General features: G+C 39.9%; 3 protein-coding genes across 3 annotated transcripts in view; all 3 read left to right on the top strand.

The window, feature by feature from the left end:
- Positions 1-3,335, top strand: part of LOC137278426 (A disintegrin and metalloproteinase with thrombospondin motifs 12-like) — a 126,366-nt gene extending 123,031 nt beyond the window's left edge. Inside the window, exon 25 of the mRNA XM_067810748.1 lies at positions 326-3,335. Coding sequence (XP_067666849.1) covers positions 326-498 — 173 coding nt within the window. The 3' untranslated portion in view covers positions 499-3,335. The remainder of the gene's footprint in view (positions 1-325) is intronic.
- Positions 3,336-5,372: 2,037 nt separating this feature from the next.
- Positions 5,373-11,622, top strand: LOC137277060 (epoxide hydrolase 4-like). The gene is made up of 6 exons (XM_067808721.1): positions 5,373-5,732; positions 7,235-7,359; positions 7,943-8,055; positions 8,535-8,703; positions 8,969-9,132; positions 9,860-11,622. The coding sequence occupies exons 1-6, from the start codon at positions 5,544-5,546 to the stop codon at positions 10,117-10,119; spliced, it is 1,020 nt and encodes a 339-aa protein (XP_067664822.1). The 5' UTR covers positions 5,373-5,543; the 3' UTR covers positions 10,120-11,622.
- Positions 11,623-15,900: 4,278 nt separating this feature from the next.
- On the top strand, positions 15,901-21,932 carry LOC137278413 (epoxide hydrolase 4-like). Its single transcript, XM_067810726.1, has 6 exons — positions 15,901-16,095; positions 17,905-18,029; positions 18,290-18,402; positions 20,130-20,298; positions 20,847-21,010; positions 21,682-21,932. Exons 1-6 carry the CDS (start codon positions 15,901-15,903, stop codon positions 21,930-21,932), a joined length of 1,017 nt encoding a protein of 338 aa, XP_067666827.1.

Here is a 21,932-nt window from a genome sequence, read left to right as displayed (position 1 = left end):
CCACTTCTCATCATCTTTAACTCTCTACCCTTTCCCTCATTTCTAACTTTCACTACCTGACTGACCCTTCAGCTGAGACATGAGGTGAAGCGAGTTTCAGCAAACTGGGCCTGTCATAAGATTCAGCTTCATGGATGTGTTAGTCTGACTGGCTTTTTGACATGAATATTTACAGGCAACCCTCAAATAGCTGAAATATTGCTGAATGTGGTATAAAACAAACAAATCTGCCAACATCAGCAGGAAATATAGAAATGATTCAACAGGTATGTAACATGACAGGAAAGTGTCATTTAGGATTCTATGCAATAGTTCTTTGTTTCAGCCTATTCCATTACCTGTGAGTCCAATGAAATGAGCTATCGAGTGTGCAAGATGTTGAAGAAGCTAAAGCACTGTGACAAGGCATATGTACGTGCCAAGTGTTGTCGTACATGTGGAAAACATCGCAGAGACAAGTCTCAGAAACCCACAATAAGAAGAATCAGCCGAAGATAACATTCAGTTTTGACATCTGATGTTTGAAACATGTGAGAAGTGCTCAATGGGTGGGGCTTGTCCTGCTCTGTTCTGATTGGTCAATCAGCATGGTGACAAGATTTGCTTGACAGCTCTCAGATACCATGATAGACAAGTTGGACAATTGTTGCATATTGTAGATAATTGTGATTCCCATTTCACCATTGTCACAGTCAGTTCTACATCTACACAAATAGATTGTCTTTTGTTATGTTTGATATTTTGAACGACAAGACTAGCCCACTGTGGAGAAGTGACTGATGTTTGGATGTTGTTGATTTCATTACATTGAGGTCATAATACTCTGTGATCAGCGGGTATTTAGTGGAGAAACTGATATTGCAGTGTTATCATTCTCTAACCTTTCTCCAGACACTTTCATTGGATAGAGAAATCCAAATCTGATTGGCTGATGAAACAATAGCCATGATTGGATAATGTGTGTTCAGTGACAGGATGTGTTGCATATTATGAGTATGTGCAATCCCAATGTGTGTTCCCAGTTGAACAGAGAGAGGTCAACACAAGGAGCTTGTGCATGTTGACCAGTGAGACGATAGTGCTGCAGTGTGTTAGACACTTTCAACGATGTACGCCCTGGACCCAGTGACCTGACATGCCGCCTCAGCCTATGACTCCATAGGCTGAGTGCAACTCATTGTTCAACTTATTTCATTGGGTTCTGACATAATCAGTCTTTTTTGAATAAAAGGATCTTTGATCTTAAAGCAGCAGAATATTTAACTGACGCTTGAATGTTTTTTTAAGATAGAGTTTCTTTCAGTTTTTTATGTTTTTATTTCATCTGTCTAATTTAGAACTGGATATTAACTACATTGAAATATAGTTATTCATGACTCTGTCTTAATGCAATTTATCATTTTGGATGATTAAATTATGATGGTTATGATGATGTTTCATGGTTTTGATGATTTAGTTCTTTCAGAACTTTTTTAATCTGGGTAATTTCACTGGATGGAGTACCACCCAGATTTATTGGGTTTCACAGCCTAGCCAAAGACTGATCTTGTAGGTCTATACAGTGCTATCAATGAATTATATAAATAAATCTTAATGGATGTTGTTTTTATGTTGTATAGTTTTGTTTAGTTTCAGATGTCCTGTTAATTGTTTTCCCTATTTTGGACAAGAACAGAACCCATGGAAGTTAAATGAGATCCTTGTTAATAGACTTCCACCATTCCGTGAGTGTGTAAGGTCAAAGGTCTTGCTGTCATGCTGGGCACTGTCCAAAATGGGCTACTATCATAAATAGACTAGGCACATCAAAGTCGAGCTTTATATGTTTACAACTTTACCAGTCAACATACATGGCATCACATGGCAAGGCTGCTTTTCAAGAACACTTTATGTATCTTTGATCAATTTATAATCTATGGCTTCTCCAATCCTGGAAAGTTTGTCTTATGTAAAGTAAAATAAATTTGGTGCACTGTAATGATAGACTTCAGTATATGCTTATGTGATAATGTTATTTTGTAACAGATTTGTTGGTATTGCTTAAGCAACTTTCTGTTCTAATTTAATTTTATGTTTGTCTTGTTGTATGTTTGTTTTGAAAGCCTGATCAGTAGATAATGGTGATTGCTTATTTCAAATGTATCCTTACAGAATACAGTTTTTACATTTGTTGGTGCTATCCAGTAGATTACGAGCCAGAATCAACTCAAATACTTCATTAAACTTAAATAGGATTTGTAAGCCTAGATAATTCTTCGGCGCTGATGTATATAATTTTGATGTTAATACCACAGATTTTAAGGTGTATACTGAATCTGAGAACAAAGTACCAGCAAATGCTTTTTTGTTTTTAGGGTATGTACTTTTTATCAGCTTTGTGTTTCACTACATTCTGTCTTCGTTTGTTAAGACCAACTCTGAAATGGCCAAAACGATTCTTTTGTTATCTGTGATAAGCCAGTAATTTCAGTTTTACTGAGGGAAAGGTCCAGCAGTTGACGGTTTATATTACAACGGATGTATTGTATAGAAACCGAAAGCCTCTCTAGGCACCATTTGCCAGATCAGCAAAGTTTGAAGTTGATAAGTCTTCAACGATTGCCCATTTTGGAATGCGGAAAAATGTCATATGTCTAGACTCCCATTTTAAGTGTTTTTTTTTTCTAAGGTTTTACATAAAATGCCCAAGAGCAGGTCTTTTATCCAAATGAGAAGAAACAACCATCTTTTTTCAAGAAGACTGTAACCCTCTGTCCCGTTAGCCATGTGCTTGATCACACTGGACAAGTAAAAGACTATTTCTCAAATGTCTGTAGACATGTCTTTAATTTATTTTACATTTTCTGGATCTGACAATTTGTCAGCTCTCCAGTTTGCCCTTGATCTTTAATTAACATTAGTGTTGTTATGACAACATGAAAATAACTATTGGAAGAATTCAAGACGTAATAAAATTGTGTGTTAAGATATTGCCATGCCCCTTCATTCAATATACAAATTGATTTTAAGTTCAATATTGAGTTTGAAGCGAGACACATTTGAAAGGGACCTTCTTAGATTTTAGTTAGGAATATTTCAAAGCAGTGACTCCAATGTGTTAGTGTTGGTGCATGGTAAGGTCAGTTATAGCAATTTTGGGAGGTAGGTCAGTATTTCTTCACATATTGTTGTCACTGGTGTGTATATTGTCCTACATCGTCTACAGTTGTACCGTTGTGTCTACAGCTGTTCAGCTAGGCTTCTTGAGTGGTCCTACAAGACAACTAATGATTGTACAAGTAACATAATATTGTTTTGTTGCATTGAAGAAAAATAAAAATCAAACATGCTGAAAACTGTGTGTGTTATTTATGAAGGAGTATTAGGGCAGTAGATAAAGCATATGCACTCGGTTTTAGGTTTGCCTTCTAAGAGTCAAGTGGATTGAGCACATGCGCACAGTCCTGGGTTTGCATCCTAGGTATCAAGTGGATCAAGCACATGCACTCAGTTTTAGGTTTGCATCATAGGTGTCAAGTGGATAAAAAACATGCACACAGTCCAAGGTTTGCATCCCAGATAACAAGTGAATCAAGCACATGCACACAGTCCTAGATTTGCATCCCAAGTTTCAAGTGGATCAAGCATGCATACAGTCCTAGGTTTGCTTCCCAGGTGTCAAGTGGATCAAGCACATGCACACAGTCCTAGATTTGCATCATAGGTGTCAATTGCAAGTGACTCAAGCCCTGTCCTAGCTTTGCATCTTCAATGCTTAGGAACAAAGGGAGAAGGCATTATTTATGTGCTCCAAACTGATATTGTTTCTGTTTTGCTAAATGTATGTACATATATACTAGTTAAAGAAGCGTTAAATGCTGTACTGTATTAGTCATAAAACATCATTACTGTTATTCAAATGATTAATATCTTCAGGCTGTATGTTACCTAAGGTTTTAACAGAAACATGTTGATTCAGTTTTGTTCTCCTTTGGATGAAATAACAATGTCCGTGCAAACCTAGCTTGTCATGTTTGCATACAGCTACATCTTTGAAGACCTTCAGTAGGAAATACGTTTTTAGTGACTCAAGAGACCATATTATAAATACGTTATATATGGTGACTCTTAAGGAAAGCCTGTGATCCACCATCCTATACAAACTAAGCGCTTAGCTGGTAATGTTTGTCAGTAATTAGGGTAATTGTGCCAATCAGAGAATGCTTGAAAGGTAAATACAATAGTGCTGAGAGTGGTATGCTTGAAAGGTAAATATGATAGTACTGGGAGTGGTATGCTTGAAAGGTAAATACAATAGTGCTGAGAGTGGTATGCTTGAAAAGCAAATGTGGTAGTACTGAGAGTGGTATGCTTGAAAGGTAAATACGATAGTACTGAGAGTGGTATGCTTGAAAGGTAAATACGATAGTACTGAGAGTGGTACATCTTGTTTGTCTCTGCAATGGTGGCCAGTAGGGTTGACTTAAGCCTTAATCATGAACACACAATCATGACAAACAATCCAGTGATTAGTATCATGAACATATCGAGTGAGATATGGCTCATAATATCAATCACTGATTTGTCAGGTCCAGGCTCCATTCTATCATACAGCTCTTAACAGTATGACTGGTTTCAAGTTAGCTTGGACATAGTCTGCAACTGCTGTAGTCACATAAAATACACTTGTATTCACTGGTGAAAAACAAGGTGGTGATGGATGACTTGAATCAAAATTACAAGAGCATGCAACTCTACAAATTGTCATCTTCAAAGTCCGCCTTCTGACCACTCTACCCTCCCACCCAACACAAGCAGTCCGCCTGTAACCCTCACCGAATGTATGAAGTTTCATTATCCTGACACGCACACAGAAAGAGTATGTTTCAACAGAGACCAGATGGTCTCTGGTTTCAAAAGAAACATCTATTTTCATTTGATAAATGATTCAGGGAACTATACAAAGTATCAACCGGGATATATGGGGATTTATACACGAGCAAGCGTTTCAAACGACTTATACGAATCGAGTGTGAAATTTCACAATTTTACACGTGTTTCGTACAAGTTACGAGGCACGCTCGAGTGTAATGATCTCTTTACTATTCATTTAATTCATGTACATTTGTGCGGTAAAACACGGTACGCAAGTGTAACGGCCTTCTTCTTTGATATGGCCTACTTCGTTTAATTGTTGATGTAAAATGTTTAATGACGTCACAGATGACGTAAAACAGAAACAATGGTTGCTCGGCAAAAATGTTATGTTCACTTGTGCACACGTGCATGATATATAGCACACTGGTTATGCTTCACCATATGGATAATAAAAAAAACCCTGTTTTCAAATTCACAACACTTTGTTCCATTGTGAGAAGCGCGTGTACTATCTCATTGTTTCACCTTTGAGCATCAATCCAGCTGACGAGTGAATGACTAGCACATGCCTGATAAAGTGATCCTTGAATGATATCACACGATGAAATCCGATTTCGGAGTGAACTCCGGTTCAGGTTACAGTAACATTCATCGAGTAGGAGGGGTCAGCGGCACAGAGAAAAAACATGGGAGCGAGAGAGTGTATCAGAACAGCCATCGCCTTTTCGATTGGATGCTTCCTGTCAGTTTTCGTGTTTATACGTATGGTTATAGTAATTGTGAAATCTCGGGGGAAGATATCATGGAAGAGGTATGACATGCCGGAATGCATGCGTGACCCAGCTTTGGGGACTCACAACTACGCGCATCTAGAGGTGAGTGGCGGGTTGTTTAAACTATGGGCAAACAATGAGCCGGGTCACAGGCGATCGCATGAGAGGTGTTCATGATAGGCGTGTTCGATTAGGAGGAACAACAGCGGATTTTCGTGCTGTGACAAACGTATGACACGACGTCCATATGTCCCACAAAGCAAGTTCAAACGTGACGTTTTTCACACATCATTGTGTATAATCTCTTCATAGTTGTAAGGAAAGAGTTCCTCCCGTGCCCCCTTTGATATATAGATAGAATTTTAGTCTTTCACCGGTGTAATATTCCAACACTGACATAAGTTGATTGTTTTTTTTTTTATGCCCGTTCTAATTTATTGCATGTATATTCAAGGATTGGTATGCATTTCAGTTTGTATTTTGGGTTTTTGATGGGGGCTGGGGTCCGGGCGGAACTCTTACCACTTGGAAAAACGAAGAAATTGCTCCATGGAACGAAACGTGGTTTAACGAAAACAGTTCCTCCCTACAAGACACAACACCAACTGATTTGGCATGTACCAATTATTTTGAAAAGTACGTATATCACCAAACAAAGAAAAATAAACCTTGAAGGGACGGGAACAGGTCAAAAGGGCCAATTGACCAAAGGGTCAAAACTTGGAAAAGTGAAACGGGCCAAACCTGTAGAAGATATTAAGACAAGAAGAAATTCATTACATGTTGTTGCGGTAGTTCTAATCCTAAACGTTTCAAAGTGGCTAAGTGTTTATTTTTTGAGTGTAGTCAGCCATATAAATGTTTGTTTAATGACTACAATGAATAGGTTTTCACTCAGTTACTGGTGACAGACTTTGCAGTACTTTTCTAACACCCATACAGAGACTACTGTGGCTACAAATGAGTAAATAATTAATTCAAGGCCTTAATCACGCACGTGTCGAAAGGAAATACGACGTCTATTATCTGATTTCATAATCATTAATGACATAGAATAGAGGTTGTTTGTCAATGGGGTGACATGTTTAAAAATAGAACTAGAATGCCGTCAAGGCGGCCTACTAGCTCATTACCTCTCCTTACTTTGTGTAGACATTTTAGAAATAAGAGTGCAGGGCTCAGTTTCACAAAGCGATCGTAACCCATAGGACGATCGTAACTCCCATACTTTAACATGCATTAACGACAGTCGTAGCGTTACGACTGATTTGTGAAGTGAGGCCTTGAATAACAAAAAGTATGGCATTTTCATTGGCACGCTTCACTTATTATATTACACCTACACTAGACAACCGATTAATGGTTTGGGTGGTTTCAGATTATTTGTTATGTTGATAAAGCTAAATGAATCTCAAAGGAGAACTATAAATAAGATGTGCACGGAATAAAATTTTGATTTGTCAACAAATCGAAAGTACACTTTCAGGGGTTGTTTTTGAACAACGAAAGTCTGGCAAAATGTGTGGAATGAGTGGATACATGGTGTTGCCGTAACAAACAAACAAACTTCGAACCTAAAGTCAAAGAGTTATCTCCCCTAACAGCACGTCCGCCTCCACTATGTCGCTGCCGGGGATGAGGACAAGCCGTTGATGTTGATGATACACGGATTTCCTGAATTCTGGTTTTCTTGGCGGTATCAGATCAAAGAATTCAAGAAAGACTACAGGTGAGCTCCCGAACACGACAGGAACCTACTTAAGTTTTGATATATTGATACGAGCACCAGCTTTTAACATTCGAAAGTGGATCCTGTTGTATTGGTTGAATTCGTGAAGGCTTACCAAAACCTTGTTTTAATCAGTCACGATCCAAACGGAGTTTCTTTGAATTTCATTGTACTTTGTCAGCTCCTTACCAATGTTTATCGTTCTGGGAGACCTTAGTATAACTTACAAGCGTCCCTGTCGACTGTAATCTCAACCCATCTCACTATGCAAGCTCTCCAAGTTATAGTGTTTAATTTTAGCCGACAAGATAATACATGGTTATGGATTCTTTAAGAAGTGAGAGATATTTATGTCACTATTGGCGTTATACCAAGAATATCACTATGAAAGACACCAGAAATGGGATAAATCTGTGGGGAAGCGAACCCGGGCTCCTGGCCTTTTGACCACAAGGCTACCCTACCGCCCGATTCTTTAAGCAACACGTGGATTTTAGCATGTCACTGCTTAACTGAAGTGTTTGCAATGTGTGCTGTTTTATCCTCTCTCGCAGGAATATTTTAAATATTATTTCCTACTTAGAGTTGTTGCTATCGACCAACGTGGATATTCGGAATCAGATGCGCCGTCTGGTGTCAACAGCTACAACGTTGGTGAATTGGCTAATGACATCAAACAGCTCATACCAGCTCTAGGTCAGTTCAAATATTGACGATGATGTAGTTCTTTGATCCGTGCTCTATAGTTATGTCCTTCGATGCTTGCGTGAAATTGACCAAACGGACTATCTGTTTCATTCGCATTGGAAACTTCATGACTGGTCATGAAGGCTACAAGTCGTGTGCGGTGGTGGGCCATGACTGGTCACCATGGCTTTGTATGTTGATTTGAACGGCAGGCTGCAAGTCGTGTGTGTTGGTGGGCCATGACTGGTCACCATGATATTGTATGTTGATTTGAACGGCAGGCTGCAAGTTGTATGTGTTGGTGGGTCGTAACTGGTCACCATGCTTCTGTATGTTGATTTGAACGGCAGGCTGCAAGTCATGTGTGTTGGTGGGCCTTGACTGGTCACCATGATTTTGTATGTTGATTTGAACGGCAGGCTACAAGTCATGTGTGTTGGCGGGCCTTGACTGGTCACCATGATATTGTATGTTGATTTGAACGGCAGGCTACAAGTCGTGTGTGTTGGTGGGCCATGACTGGGGCGGTGCTGCAGCTTGGACTGTGGCCGGACTCTACCCTGAGTTGGTGGACAAGCTGATCATCATGAACTGCCCGCACCCTCTTTCCTTCAGAAAATACGTCGCTACACACATGGCTCAGTTCAAGAAGTCTTGGTACGTGGTAAGAACATGTTTACGTTAATGTGATACATGCTGTTACCTGGCTAATAAAAATATTTTTACATGTTGGGTAACTTTGTTGGTTGTAACGATGCTTTTATTTCTCCTCGAAGTTTCAAAGAGCTTGCTTCCGTTCTTTTTTCTATTCCGGTTCGGGCTTGACCTTCCTCCTGTACATACTTCCCCCTGAGTGTACAATCATCTACTGTAGGTAAATGCTCCTCTTCTCGTATATACTCAGTCTTCCTCCCTCGAACAGGTACATGTTCTTCTTCTATGTACCCCTGTTGCCGGAACTGTACTTCTGTATGCGGGACCGGAAGATGTTGGAAGTCGCTCTCACCAGCAGCGTAATGGGAGTTCACTGTACGAAGTTATCCCCGGATGAAATCAAAGCTTATAAGTTTGCCTTTCCGACGTTAGGTAAGAGGCAGTGTTCACAATCCAAGATAATAAACACACACACCCCTCATTAATGTCAGACCTTTACTCTGATAGGATGCTTCTCTGAAACCTCCTTTGAAGGTCGCGTTAGGCCAGTCCACAACAAAGTTTTACCACAACATTTAAATAAAGGATGGACGAGTCGTTGAACCAAATTTCACACCTAACACTGTCGCTCACAGCATTAGTTGGTTGATGTTTGTGGAATTGTGTATATCGATGCTCATGATGTCAACCACGGGGTTGTCTATTCCAGACTCAATGATTCAGAGACTGCCGCCATAAAGCAACGGGAGCATTCTGTAAATTACATAGTGCATTGCAGTCGTTTAAAGTGAAATACAAAAACGTACTAAAGAAAACATTGGTGTATGCACAAGTTGTAATCTAGGAGGTCTCGAAGATGAATACCATGTATTATTTGTATGTGATGTCAGAACAAAAACATTTCATAATACCAGTTACAAATTTCTATCTGTTCGCAATATTAAAAATTTCCAAAGCATAACTTCTGTCGCGGTTTTCATGAAACATGTGTTTTCCTTTTCATGAAGATGTACATATGTTCTTCCTGTCACGTGTTAGGGCTATATCATCACAATCAATTGTACTTTGGGCAAAAATACAAAATAAATGAATTGCTTGGGATTGACACAAGCATTTTATTATGACTGATTGTAAACATATCGACGTTTGTCATTTCCAGGCAGCTTCACCGGTCCCATCAACTACATCCGGGCGATCACACGCACTACGCCACCACGCCAGAAGAAGATAACTGCCCCAACCCTTCTGATCTGGGGGTGCAAGGACGGGGCGTTAGAGAGAGGACTTGCCCCACTGGCAGAGAAGTACACCGACTCTCTGACCATCAGGTATGTGGAGGACGCCAGTCACTGGGTGCAGATGGACTGTCCAGATCTTGTCAACGCCCATATGAAAGACTTCTTAAACATAGCTTCATAGACATATTTGTCCTGAAGGTGAAACCAGCCTGGTTATACGCTAATATTTCATTAGGGAACGTCTTGAGCTACACTCAGCGCAAGCTAGTGTGAACTGGTTTCAAACAGTACTGTATACATTCGAATTTTTGGTGAATGCGATGTCAATTTCGTCATTAATTAATGCATGTATGTATAATAGTTTCGAAATGGATGGAATTGTAACGAACAGTTAAAGTTAATGGCTCTATTTACATTCCAGAATAAAGGTGTTTGGATTGCTTGAAACACTCGAAAGAGCACTGACATTGTTAACCATGTTATGTTTAGTACCAGTACTAATATGTACTAAAAAGGAATATTAGTACAATATTGTTGATGAGGGTTATTTATCATTGCAATTGATCATGCCAACAGAAAGTACTGTTTATACTATAATGACTATTGTATCTTACATTCATTGAAACCCTATTGAGCATTTTACATACTTTGATGTAATCATTTTTCATAAGTTCAAAAAGATATATATTTACGAAGTATCTTCGACTCCTGTATGTGTTCTTATATTGTTATAGTGTCGCTTCATATTGTCTGTTTGTTCTTTTTACATGCATTTAAAAACAGTAATCGCAGTGTCATAACGTTTTGTCTGACTGCAGTGGCAGAAGGGCCCCAAAACGAATTGTAAGTTCACTATACATGTATGACCAGTTTCTACTTCACTTCATGATGTGTCCAGACAAGTTAAAGGAGCGGTAGCAGACACGGGTTAGACTCCCAACATGGGCACAAGTTGTACAGCCCGTTCCAGGTGTTCCCCACCATGATATTGCTAGAACGTTGCTGAAGCGGCGTAAAACCTTACTCACTCACTCGTCATCAAGATGCAGGCTGTTCCATTGTTGCCTCGAGGAGTCCACAGCTAAGGCATGCATTTCACCATGTCTTGGAGCATTTTACACAAGTATTGACTGCATAATTACTGATTTAACTGCACATCTATTGAGCAGCGTCTGGAATAAATCAAATTAAATTCTTTCAGCATCATTGTTTGTTTCAGACACTGTAAACGATGATAACTAAGGATATTACACATGTCATTGCCACAAGTAATAGGTCCAGCTATATATGACAACAGCATAGAGATACTGGATTCTGGAGCGAGTATGTGTCTACTTCGCTGTTAGTGATATTCAGCAATATCACAGCGTGGGACACCAGGAATGGGCTTAATACAATGTACCCATGTGGGGAATAGAACCCGAGTCTTCGGTTTGAGGAGCGAAAGCTTTAGCTACCAGGCTACCCCAACGTCCCAAGGGATACTGGGAAGACACGTTACATGTCTGGCTTCAGGGACAGCGGCATGCCACGTCGGGATATAATGACGACTAACCATTTCCCTTATTAAATTCAGGGATGTCAGTTTTTCAATGCGTGCAAACCCATGACATTTTCTGTAAACATATATCATTGTGTAAACACCAAAGACTTAATTTGTATTAAATTTTTGTGTGTGCTGGAACTTGAACTTCACATCCGCCATTGGTTCAGACCAGGAGTGGATTATCGACGTCGGCAGCTATGATTCAGGGTCAGTAGAATACTGCCTAGTTTAATGAAAGGTACGTAGGTCAACTGAATCTAGCCTGCAGTCCAGAACATGCTCAAGATATATGAGACAGATACATTCATACGGTTTGGTTATCGGAATCAATATATTCAATCTTTAGGCTTTATATACTCATTGGTAGTGAGAACAGGCTACCAGGAGATAGGTGGTGAATGTCCTGGCACTTGGCGACTGATTGTAATCACCTGTGAGAGAGTGAGTTTAGTTTTACGCCGTACTCAGCAATATTTCAACCATGTGGCGGCGGTTTGTACACAATCGAGTCTGGACCAGACAACCCAGTGATCAACACCATGAACACTGGTAACCGATGACATGTGTCAACGAAGTCAGCAAGCGTGACCTCTCGATTCCGTTAGTCGCCTCTTACGACAAGCAGAGTCGCCTTTTGTGGCAGGCATGGGTTGCTGAAGGCCTATTCTACCCCGGACCTTCGCGGGTCGTAATCACCTGTACTCGGAGAGGGGCCGCCGCAGGGGACATGGCATTCGATTTTATTTAAACACAACACAGTAAACATGATTCAGAGCAATATTGGGTTTAATTGCCTGTATGTTTTTTAAAGGAATTAAAGATTTAACGGGCGATTTGAATATTTCTTGCATTACACTGTTGTTGTTTTACCAAACTATACCTTTCTACAGCTGCCCGATTTTACAACTAATACAGTTATGGAAAGCTTTCATTTGATATCTGACATGGTGATATCTACTGTATTAGAAAATGATAATCTGGCCGCATCTTGAATCCGCTGTTTGGGGTATCGAAATATATCTCGAATTTCATACTTGTTGGCGGATTTCCCCCATAAAATGGTGGACTATTTCCGTAGCTACTCTGCTGACATTTGTCAAATTTGTCCAAATAACGTATGCCAGAGAACATCGGAGTGTAGACATAATCCTTGGGGTGAGTGAGTGAGTTTAGCTTTACGCCGCCCTCAACAATATTACAGCTATATGGCGGCGGTCTGTAAATAATCGAGTCTGGACCAGACAATCCAGTGATCAACAACATGAGCATCGATCTGTGCAATTGGGAACCGATGACATGTGCCAACCACGTCAGCAAGCCTGACCACCCGATCCCGTTAGTCGCCTCTTACGACAAGCATAGTCGCCTTTTATTGCAAGCATGGGTTGCTGAAGGCCTATTCTACGCCGGGACCTGCACGGGTCCATAATCCTTGGAAAACACAAGCAAAAATATCAGGGACATGTCCGCAAGGAACACCTTCAGTATCGATTATTGAAAATTTTCCCTTGATTATACCATAGAGGATAGCTTACTCCAGCTGCGCGGTAACAAAAAGTATGGGAACACCCTCAAATGTGATAGGTATATTGATAGGTATATTGATAGGTATGTATAAACGTAAACGTGGTCAGGTCATGTATACTCTGAGGTAAATGCAACTTTTGTGTGCTTAATGGACACTACATGCGACATGCTGGAACATGCAGTGAGGCAACTGACTAAATATTCATTGGGTTTGAAACATAATAAAAAAAACCCGCGAAAAACGAGGACGTTGAAACAAACCGACGACGGGTTTGATTCAAACGCCCCAATACAACTGCCCAATACATGTGGAAGACAGACTTCCCATGCAGCTTGTGGCAACGTTTCCTTTAAAGAAACTACAGACTACAGACATATGGAAATAAACGATCGATTATAAACCAGGCAAACCATGTTGGTAACAACATCGACAGCGACCTACTTCGACGACTGACCCGGAGATCACTACTGTTAGATTTTATGGTTTCATTTTCGGGCTATACATCGAAACAGCTTTTTAGATGTAGACACCTTTAAATAGCCGACCAATGCTCGGAGGCTGCGGGAGCTGATTCTAATCAATGGTATACGGAGGGGGTTGTCACAGGTGACAGGTACATTAAGAAACATATGTGATCAATACAAATATGTCAGGGAAATTTCAGTGAACGTCAAATTAATTGTACAGTAAACGTCAGGTACTACTGCAGTTTGCTATCGACGCCTAGATTCGAGGGATCAAGATAGAGCGTTAGAAATATCAGCTAGGTTGTGATAATCCCATAGGTTAAAGCATTAGAAGTACATGGCGTGACCGGACACAAACAACAACATCCAGTCCTGTCGCTCTTCGAGTGGTCATGCCACCTTTATATTTTGAGACATTTAATGTGATGCTTTCCCGTGGGTATCAGGTATCATATCTTAACATAACATCATGAAAGGAAAGCACGTTAATCAGTAGATTAGACATATTCAACGCACATGAAAAAGCACAAAATATCTTTGGGACGACCTTCTGTGCCAGTAAGCAGCTCACGCTTTTCATGCCAGGTGAGTCGACGGTCCGTCATCGTACCTGGCTGAGCGACCTAACTGCCATCTATAGTCTAATGTATTGTTTTCAGCATCTGTTCGAATTTGTTTTAAGTTTTGCGCGATATTACGAGTAAACATGCTTTTCTTGTTATCCTCTTAAGCATTCCACTGAATGCCCAGTGAGGCCGAAGTGAGTTATTTCGACATATCCTATTTGCAATTGTGTAAATTTGAGGGATGCAGAGTAACAGCCTAAAGCAGTTTCGTTCTATTTCCCACAGTGGCTTGTATTGCTGAAAATAAAACATCCTGGGTCCAATAAGCCTGCACTGGTATCCACACACATATCCTTCTTTACATGTATATGGATATCAGTTGGACCCATGATGTTTTATTTTCAGCAATACAAGCCCCTGTGCTATTACCGACAGTACGTTAAGCTGTCTACAGTCCTATAACTTCAATATTGCTGAGTGCGGCTTTAAACGACATCCTGAACTGCTACCCGTGAAGGTCCCGGGGTAGAATAGGCCTTCAGCAACCCATGCTTGCAATAAAAGGTGACTATGCTTGTAGGAAGAGGCGACTAACGGGATCGGGTGGTCAGGCTTGCTTACGTGGTTGGCACATGTCATCGGTTCCCAATTGCGCAGATCGATGGTCATGTTGTTGATCACTGGATTGTCTGGTCCAGACTCGATTATTTACAGACCGCCGCCATATAGCTGGAATATTGCTGAGGGCAGCGTAAAACTTAACTCACTCACTCAATCAATACTGAACTTCGTTTACTCTGAAAGATAAATTAACTTATTGAAACACCGCACAAAGCAGACGGATAATAGTAGTGTCATATGGCCTAAAAATTATCGGCGTTAAGCAGACACAACTGACGTGATACAACATAATAAAGTAGTTAACGCCACGATTAATGAATAAATCCACCTTGACACTACTAGTTTATCTCCGGGGTGTTAGTGGTGAAGGTTTTCTATAAGTCCAAGAGATAGGACACTTACATACAGAGAACATCATGATAACTAATCATAGCCAAACTCTTTCAGTCAACGAAGACACAGGTTCGAGTCCTCACATCGGTATCACATGTGAAGCCCATATTCGCTGCGATATCGCTGGAACATTGCTAAACGCGGTGTAAAAACAGACTAACTCATTCACTTTCAGTCACTGATCACTGCTTTCACCAAGGCCACTTACAATATTTCACATGCATTAACCCCTAGCGAAAATTCATTTCTAAATTATCAATCAAAACCATGAGTCAATAACTGTAACGTTCACCAGACTGTGACACAGTGTAGATTTTGAAAATTTATGAAATACATACCCATAACCTGCTGTCCTCACTCTACAGACTCCCGGTGAGACGCACAACATGTAACCATGCATGTGCCAGATCATGATGTTACCAATCAACTGCCCACTGGGGGTGTATGTCGTAAATTTTAACAAGCGACCAGTGAACATGTTTAATCATAACATACACATGATACAATTCTTCAAACATATTGAAGAAATCTATTTTGTCCAACCATCAATTGATGAATGTTCGTCTCTGTTGAATTCTTCAGATGAGTTTGTTATTAAAAATGTTGAGGTTTTCATTTATCAATACATGTTAATAGGAAAATTGTATATATGAAATGTGCTATTGGCCTGTGGCTTCCTCAGTCCTGAAACAAAGATTGATTGAATATGTATATGAACTGTATATGTTAATAATATTAGGCAGTTGATGAAAGGTCAAAGTTCGAACATTACCACATGTATATAAGTTAAACCAATATCATTTCTATTCATTCCTATAAGTTGTTTTCTCAACTAGGAAGAATGGGCGTAAAAGGGACTTTGCTTCGTTGGTTTTCCTACGCACTGGGCAGTTTTTATTCAATAGTGGTTTTGTTCAATTTAGCAATCGGTTTTGTGAAACACCCCATTGCATATTGTACATCCAAGAAGCGAGATGTGACGCCATCAGTTCTAAACGACCCGGAGTTGGGGACCCATGGCTACGTTCAGCTGGAGGTAAACACCGAACACATACTGCTTTCCTCACGACAGGAGTGTTTTTTAGTGATTTTTTTGTGGTCATATATTTTTTATTATAGAGACGCGCCAGGAATACGCCTCTAAAGGCACCATAAATGTTACTTGATTACACTGATTGTACAAATGCCGTGAGTTTAAGCGTGTACGACTCTCCTATCGCTCTCTTTGATACCGTCATATTTGTGAATTTGTACAACTGCGGGATCGCTATCTTTTGTGCCGAGTCACTTGCAAGAAAATCTACGTCCTTTCATACACGTATGTGTGGTACCTAGTACAATATCCGATATAATATTGACAATCTAAGTTAATATTGAAAATACGAATAAATCGTGACTTTCGTGATTATAGTTTGATTACTCTAATGACTTCTAATGACCTTTGCAGGTGTATGAGAGAAAGCTAAACATTAGCTGAATTTCGACAAAAGAAAAAGTGTCATTCACAATCATTTTCTGCACATCATCATTCGATATAAATTTGGTATTGATTTGTTCTCCTAAGCATGCTGTATGTTATCATGATCTGGAGTCCTTGCGGCCCAGAGTTGCTATACCGAGTTTTGATGTAAGAAATCACTGACGCCACTATGTGGCCTGGCATTGTCGTCCAGATAGACTGCCCTTGTGTTCAGTGGATGGTCATGGAAATGTGGTACAACCCTGTCTAGGACAGCAGCGATGTACCGTCAACCATTCAGACTGTGTCTGATTGTTACAGGGTCAAGTCCGATTGTCGTAAAGTCATGTCTGTTTATCATAAAGTCATGTCTACAGTCAAGGATCATAAATTATTATATCTTACATGTAAGGAGAAAAAAGCATTGATGCGAATCTTATGTTTGAGAGTATCTATCGTATACAGAAACGCACACTTCGTTAACAAGTGTTAACAGTTTCTCGATTATGTCAGAAAATATGCCTCAAGTTAATAAGTTTTCAAGTTTGATATATTTTCTAATGAATGCATATATTTTTTCTATGCATATATTTTTTCATTGTCTCGAATTATTTTAGCTAATCTATTTCTCAACTAAACAAGTTTTTAAAGATGTCAAGGTTGAAAGTCAGAATATGAATATACCAAGAAAACATTGACTTTTCATCACCTTAAGTTGTGGTTATTGAAAACCTTCATTAATTTCCTCTAGTAAAATTGTATGAACATTCTTGGTGGCAATTGTCCTCACTATTATAATGAAAAATACTGGGTATTGTCCTGGGTAACTATTATCCAAGGAGGCAATTACCCGGGTGGCAATTGTCCTGCTCCCATTAAAAAAGATCTCAGTCAATGTTGCTTCACCTTTTGTCTTCCACCATTTTGTTACCCTACTCTGTCGTGTATCAATCCGTCTCCTTATATAACTTAACTTAAATGTTTGATTGGGGTTTCAAGAAGTATGAAGGACCTAACAACGAATATTATTCCTTGACTTCAGTAAATACTGGATTATGATTGGTCAGTTGAAGTCATTCAGAGGTATGTAATCACGTTATGCACGTCAGACTTTCCAACATGGGGTGTATTATATCAAAATCTTAACGCCGCGGTTCGGTTTTAAATCAAATTTAGAGCTGTCATAATTTCGTTACATCCCTCTGATTTTCAAATATGTTTATCTCTTAACCATTTTAGTCATCATGTTAATCAAACAAATTTTGTTTATGAGTGACATGTAATTTGTTATGTGGCATCCATAAACCGTCTTACGGCTGTGACTCAAACAGTGCATCATGCTACAAATAAAAGACTTATTCAGTTTACATATTGTTCTCACTTCAGGAGGTAAAAATCCATTATGTTGCCCATGGTGACGAAACCAAGCCGTTGATGCTGTTTGTGCATGGGTTTCCAGAGTTCTGGTACTCATGGCGATACCAGCTGCGTGAGTTCAAGAAGGATTACAGGTGATCATTACGGGTTTTTGACAAGCAGGTTGTGTTCTGAAGTAAACTTGATATACCGAATTAAATATATTTCAGTAGATAGAGTTTTCACTTCATCAGAGTTCTGATCATATAGTTATGCGCTGCCGTATATCTAAAATTACCAGGTTAAAGAACCTTTACTAAGTTAAGTATTGGAATCAACCCCTTTCTGGTGTTCTGTGTGTAGCCATTTTGTCCATTTTTATCAAAATTCATGTTTGAAGATGAATTTTACCCAGGGTTGTGGCCATTGATACGAGAGGCTATGGTGACTCCGAAAAGCCGTCCGGTGTTGCCAATTACCAGGTGTCCAAGGTGGTGGTCGATCTGAAACAGCTCATCCCAGCTCTAGGTAACTGAATGTTTATCGTAGGGTGTCGTATTTCTCAACATTTTGTTACAGTGAATAATTTGCGGTGACAAAAGGTATAAGAAATCGCTCAGAACCAGCAATATCGCTAAGATATTATGTAATATATACTGACCAAAGAGCAAGATACAAAGATTCACAATTGAGGTTTCTAGTACAATTCAAATGTTGAAATAAGTCAAGTCTAAAGTAATGGGTCACAAATATTGTATCAACTCACCAAAATCTTAGTTTGAGAGTTTGAGAGTGAGAAACAGTTATACTGAATCAGGGAATGTAACGCGACGATTTCGGATGTAGGTCAGTGTTGACAATCAGACGAAGAGGTAGACGGATGTAGAATAGGCCGAATGATGAGTCCGTGTGTGTGTGTGTGTGTGTGTGTGTGTGTGTGTGTGTGTGTGTGTGTGTGTGTGTGTGTGTGTGTGTGTGTGTGTGTGTGTGTGTGAACACACCAACCAGCCTTATATATACACAATCGCTGATTCTTGAGAATTCCAGAGAAGTATGGAACCTTCGCGACCGGCTCCTGTATCCGCACCAAAGGGAGGCAACTCTAAAGCGCTATCATAAAGGCGTGCCGCTAAAACAATATTACTGTAATACGAGATGTGACCCATAACAAGTATCACTCTAAACATTGTAACCCAATATTACTACTACCTAAATAATAATAATACAAATTACAAAAATAGACTCTTGTAACTAATATTAATCCTGAAGCCTATTAAATAAGTGAAGCAAATGCCACAAAGTGCCAATGGTGGTAGTGGACAATTAGGAATAAATGATGCGGAGATGGCGTGGATGATCAACGTCTCTATTTTGACAATGGCGACCGTATCGTGCCCTAAAACGGTACGGTACGATACGATATTTTATATATACCCAGTGATCGACTCTGAGGGTAGAAACTGTAAGCAAAAATCAAATACATGTTTATGTAGTTAAAGGTCAGTTTACGGTGATAACTGATATAACATCCTGAATGTATTTTAATGTTTCTAAATTAATCTAGTTTGACATTTTGAACAAAGTGAGTGAGTGAGTTTAGTTTTACGCCGCACTCAGCAATATTCCAGCTATATGGTGGCGGTCTGTAAATAATCGAGTCTGGACCAGACAATCCAGTGATCAACAACATGAGCATCGATCTGCGCAATTGGGTACCGATGACATGTGTCAACCAAGTCAGCGAGCCTGACCACCCGATCCCGTTAGTCGCCTCTTACGACAAGCTGAGTCGCCTTTTATGGCAAGCATGGGTTGCTGAAGGCCTATTCTACCCCGGGACCTTCACGGGCCTTTTGAACAAAGAATATGGATAAGTAAAAGATCTTTGTGTAGAAAATGCATAAGGGAAAGGAAAGTCATTGTTTTGAAATACTGTTTAGGTTGTAATTTAAAGTAGCAAACATTAAGCACATGTTGCCAAAAAGACTACAGATATATTTTAAAACGTAGAGAGTTTGAAATCATGACTGGTGTATGTTATGGGGCAACCATGAAGACAGTTATGTACGTTTTTTTGCACGTCAGTTTATTTTGTCGTGGTTGGGTTGATGTTCCGATAGTATGATTGGAATATTGTCCCTAATAAAACATCCATCAGATAAAACATCCATCAGTCTAACCCTATAGTCAGATACATATATCTATAATTCTTAATGCTCGTGGTGTAAATTATCTTCTACTTGCATCTGTTTCAGGCTACAGGTCCTGTGTGTTGGTAGCTCATGACTTTGGAGGCGCCATTGCCTGGGCATTGACTGCCTTACATCCAGAACTGGTCGACAAGCTGATTGTCATGAACTGTCCACATCCAGGCATATTTCGTAGCTACATGGAGAAAAGTTTAGCGCAGTTAAAGAAATCCTGGTAACTATTTAATATGTTTAGTATGTTCGGCATTGACTGACCATAGTAACTGGTATATGACGCACTACGGGCAAGTTTAATCGGTTATATAATTTAAAAGAGCGAAAGTGAGTTGTGATTGATCTTTCCAGCGTACACACCTGATTGGATGAAAAGCTAGCCAAGAAGGGTGATTAAATGAACGAGTGGACCCGTAGATGTATCCAGGGTATAGTAGAGAGTTTTCGGATTTTACCCTGGAGATATCGAGGATGCGTTAAACAGTAAACACATGAATTAATGTTATCGTCACCTTTGAACGATCTTTCGGGTGTAGTAATTAATGGAAGGAATTACGTCAAATTTGAAGGAATTGCATCTCAAATGTAAACAAACGCAGCCCACTCGCGAAAGACTGCAAAACAGCGTCATAAGTCATGTCCCCAGAGGCTTCCTAATTTCAGACGTAAACAACCTCCGGTGGCATGAGAGCGACGCTGGCTCTATTCTGTTCACAACGCCGGATTTGTTTGTTGTACTCCTCCATATACAATTGGTGTTTGTTTCAGGTACATTTTCTTCTTCCAAATTCCGTTTGTCCCTGAGTTGATGATGCGAGTGAACGACATGAAAGCTTTGGAGAAGATGTTTACGGGGCGTAAGGGTGGTCTAACCTCAGAGAACTGTAGCGCTGACGATATAGAGGCATACAAATATGTTTTCTCTAAACCAGGTAATTACACAATTATGCTTTAAAATTGTGAATTATACTGATTACAGTACAGCCACTGGAATTGTGTCCTGGCTGTTAAAGGAGTGTTTAATCATTGGATTATACTGGATTGTACTCAGTCTACATGATGTCACAGCTCTCACACTGGGGATTAATTAGTATAATTAGATTATGTATTAATACATATCATTTGAAGCATATTCATTAGATCATGTCATATTTAGTAGATTCAATACACCACGTAGAAGACTCATAATCATAATTCCGTATGTGCCTGTACATTTGTGTCAGTCAAACTAATGAATCAACTAACCATGACCCTGAACAGTATTGACCAGGCAACAGTAATATTGGATCCATACTTTTTAGATTTGAACCAGTTACCTTGCTTCTGGTGCAACATTCAGCTCTCATCTTGACCGTTTGGTGGGTAGCCCTGTGGTCAAAGCGTACTGTCGTCGCATCGAATATTCGGGTTCGATTCCCGAGACTGACTGGTGTTTCTCGTCGTGGTATTGGTAGAATATTGCTCAAGGCGGCGTAAATATTCTCATTCACTGATCGTCTTGACCACATGGAGATAACACGAGTCTCGTCCTGTGGTACTGTGACTCCGGCAGATTGTTTGTATGTATTTCTTTCTGTATGTCCAATTTCCCCCCTACAAACAGGCGCTGCAACTGCTGCCATCAATTACTATAGAGCTACAACGCGGTATCCTGCCAGAAAGATCCCGAGGATATCCTGCCCGGTGCTGACCATCTGGGGCTGCCAGGACGTGGCCTTGGAGACCTCTCTGGCCTCTGCTGCTGATGCTTTTGTTGACCATCACACAGTCAGATACATAGAGGAGGCTAGTCACTGGGTCATGATAGACACCCCAGAACAAGTTAATAAACACATAGCAGATTTTCTGAAATGA

Source organism: Haliotis asinina, chromosome 3 (genome assembly GCF_037392515.1).
Source record: "Haliotis asinina isolate JCU_RB_2024 chromosome 3, JCU_Hal_asi_v2, whole genome shotgun sequence".
Classification (NCBI taxonomy): Eukaryota; Metazoa; Mollusca; class Gastropoda; order Lepetellida; family Haliotidae; genus Haliotis; species Haliotis asinina.
The sequence above is the reverse complement of the archived record's forward strand: the minus strand, read 5'-3'. Positions and strand labels throughout refer to the sequence as shown.

Bases quoted from the DNA above. Each gene is read 5' to 3' on its own strand.
- LOC137277060 (XM_067808721.1), top strand. From the start codon at position 5,544: ATGGGAGCGAGAGAGTGTATCAGAACAGCCATCGCCTTTTCGATTGGA. The intron at 8,704-8,968 runs GTACGTGGTAAG...TCCCTCGAACAG, and splicing joins GCTCAGTTCAAGAAGTCTTG to GTACATGTTCTTCTTCTATG. The intron at 9,133-9,859 runs GTAAGAGGCAGT...TGTCATTTCCAG, and splicing joins GTTTGCCTTTCCGACGTTAG to GCAGCTTCACCGGTCCCATC.
- LOC137278413 (XM_067810726.1), top strand. From the start codon at position 15,901: ATGGGCGTAAAAGGGACTTTGCTTCGTTGGTTTTCCTACGCACTGGGC. The intron at 16,096-17,904 runs GTAAACACCGAA...TTCTCACTTCAG, and splicing joins ATGGCTACGTTCAGCTGGAG to GAGGTAAAAATCCATTATGT. The intron at 18,403-20,129 runs GTAACTGAATGT...CATCTGTTTCAG, and splicing joins ACAGCTCATCCCAGCTCTAG to GCTACAGGTCCTGTGTGTTG.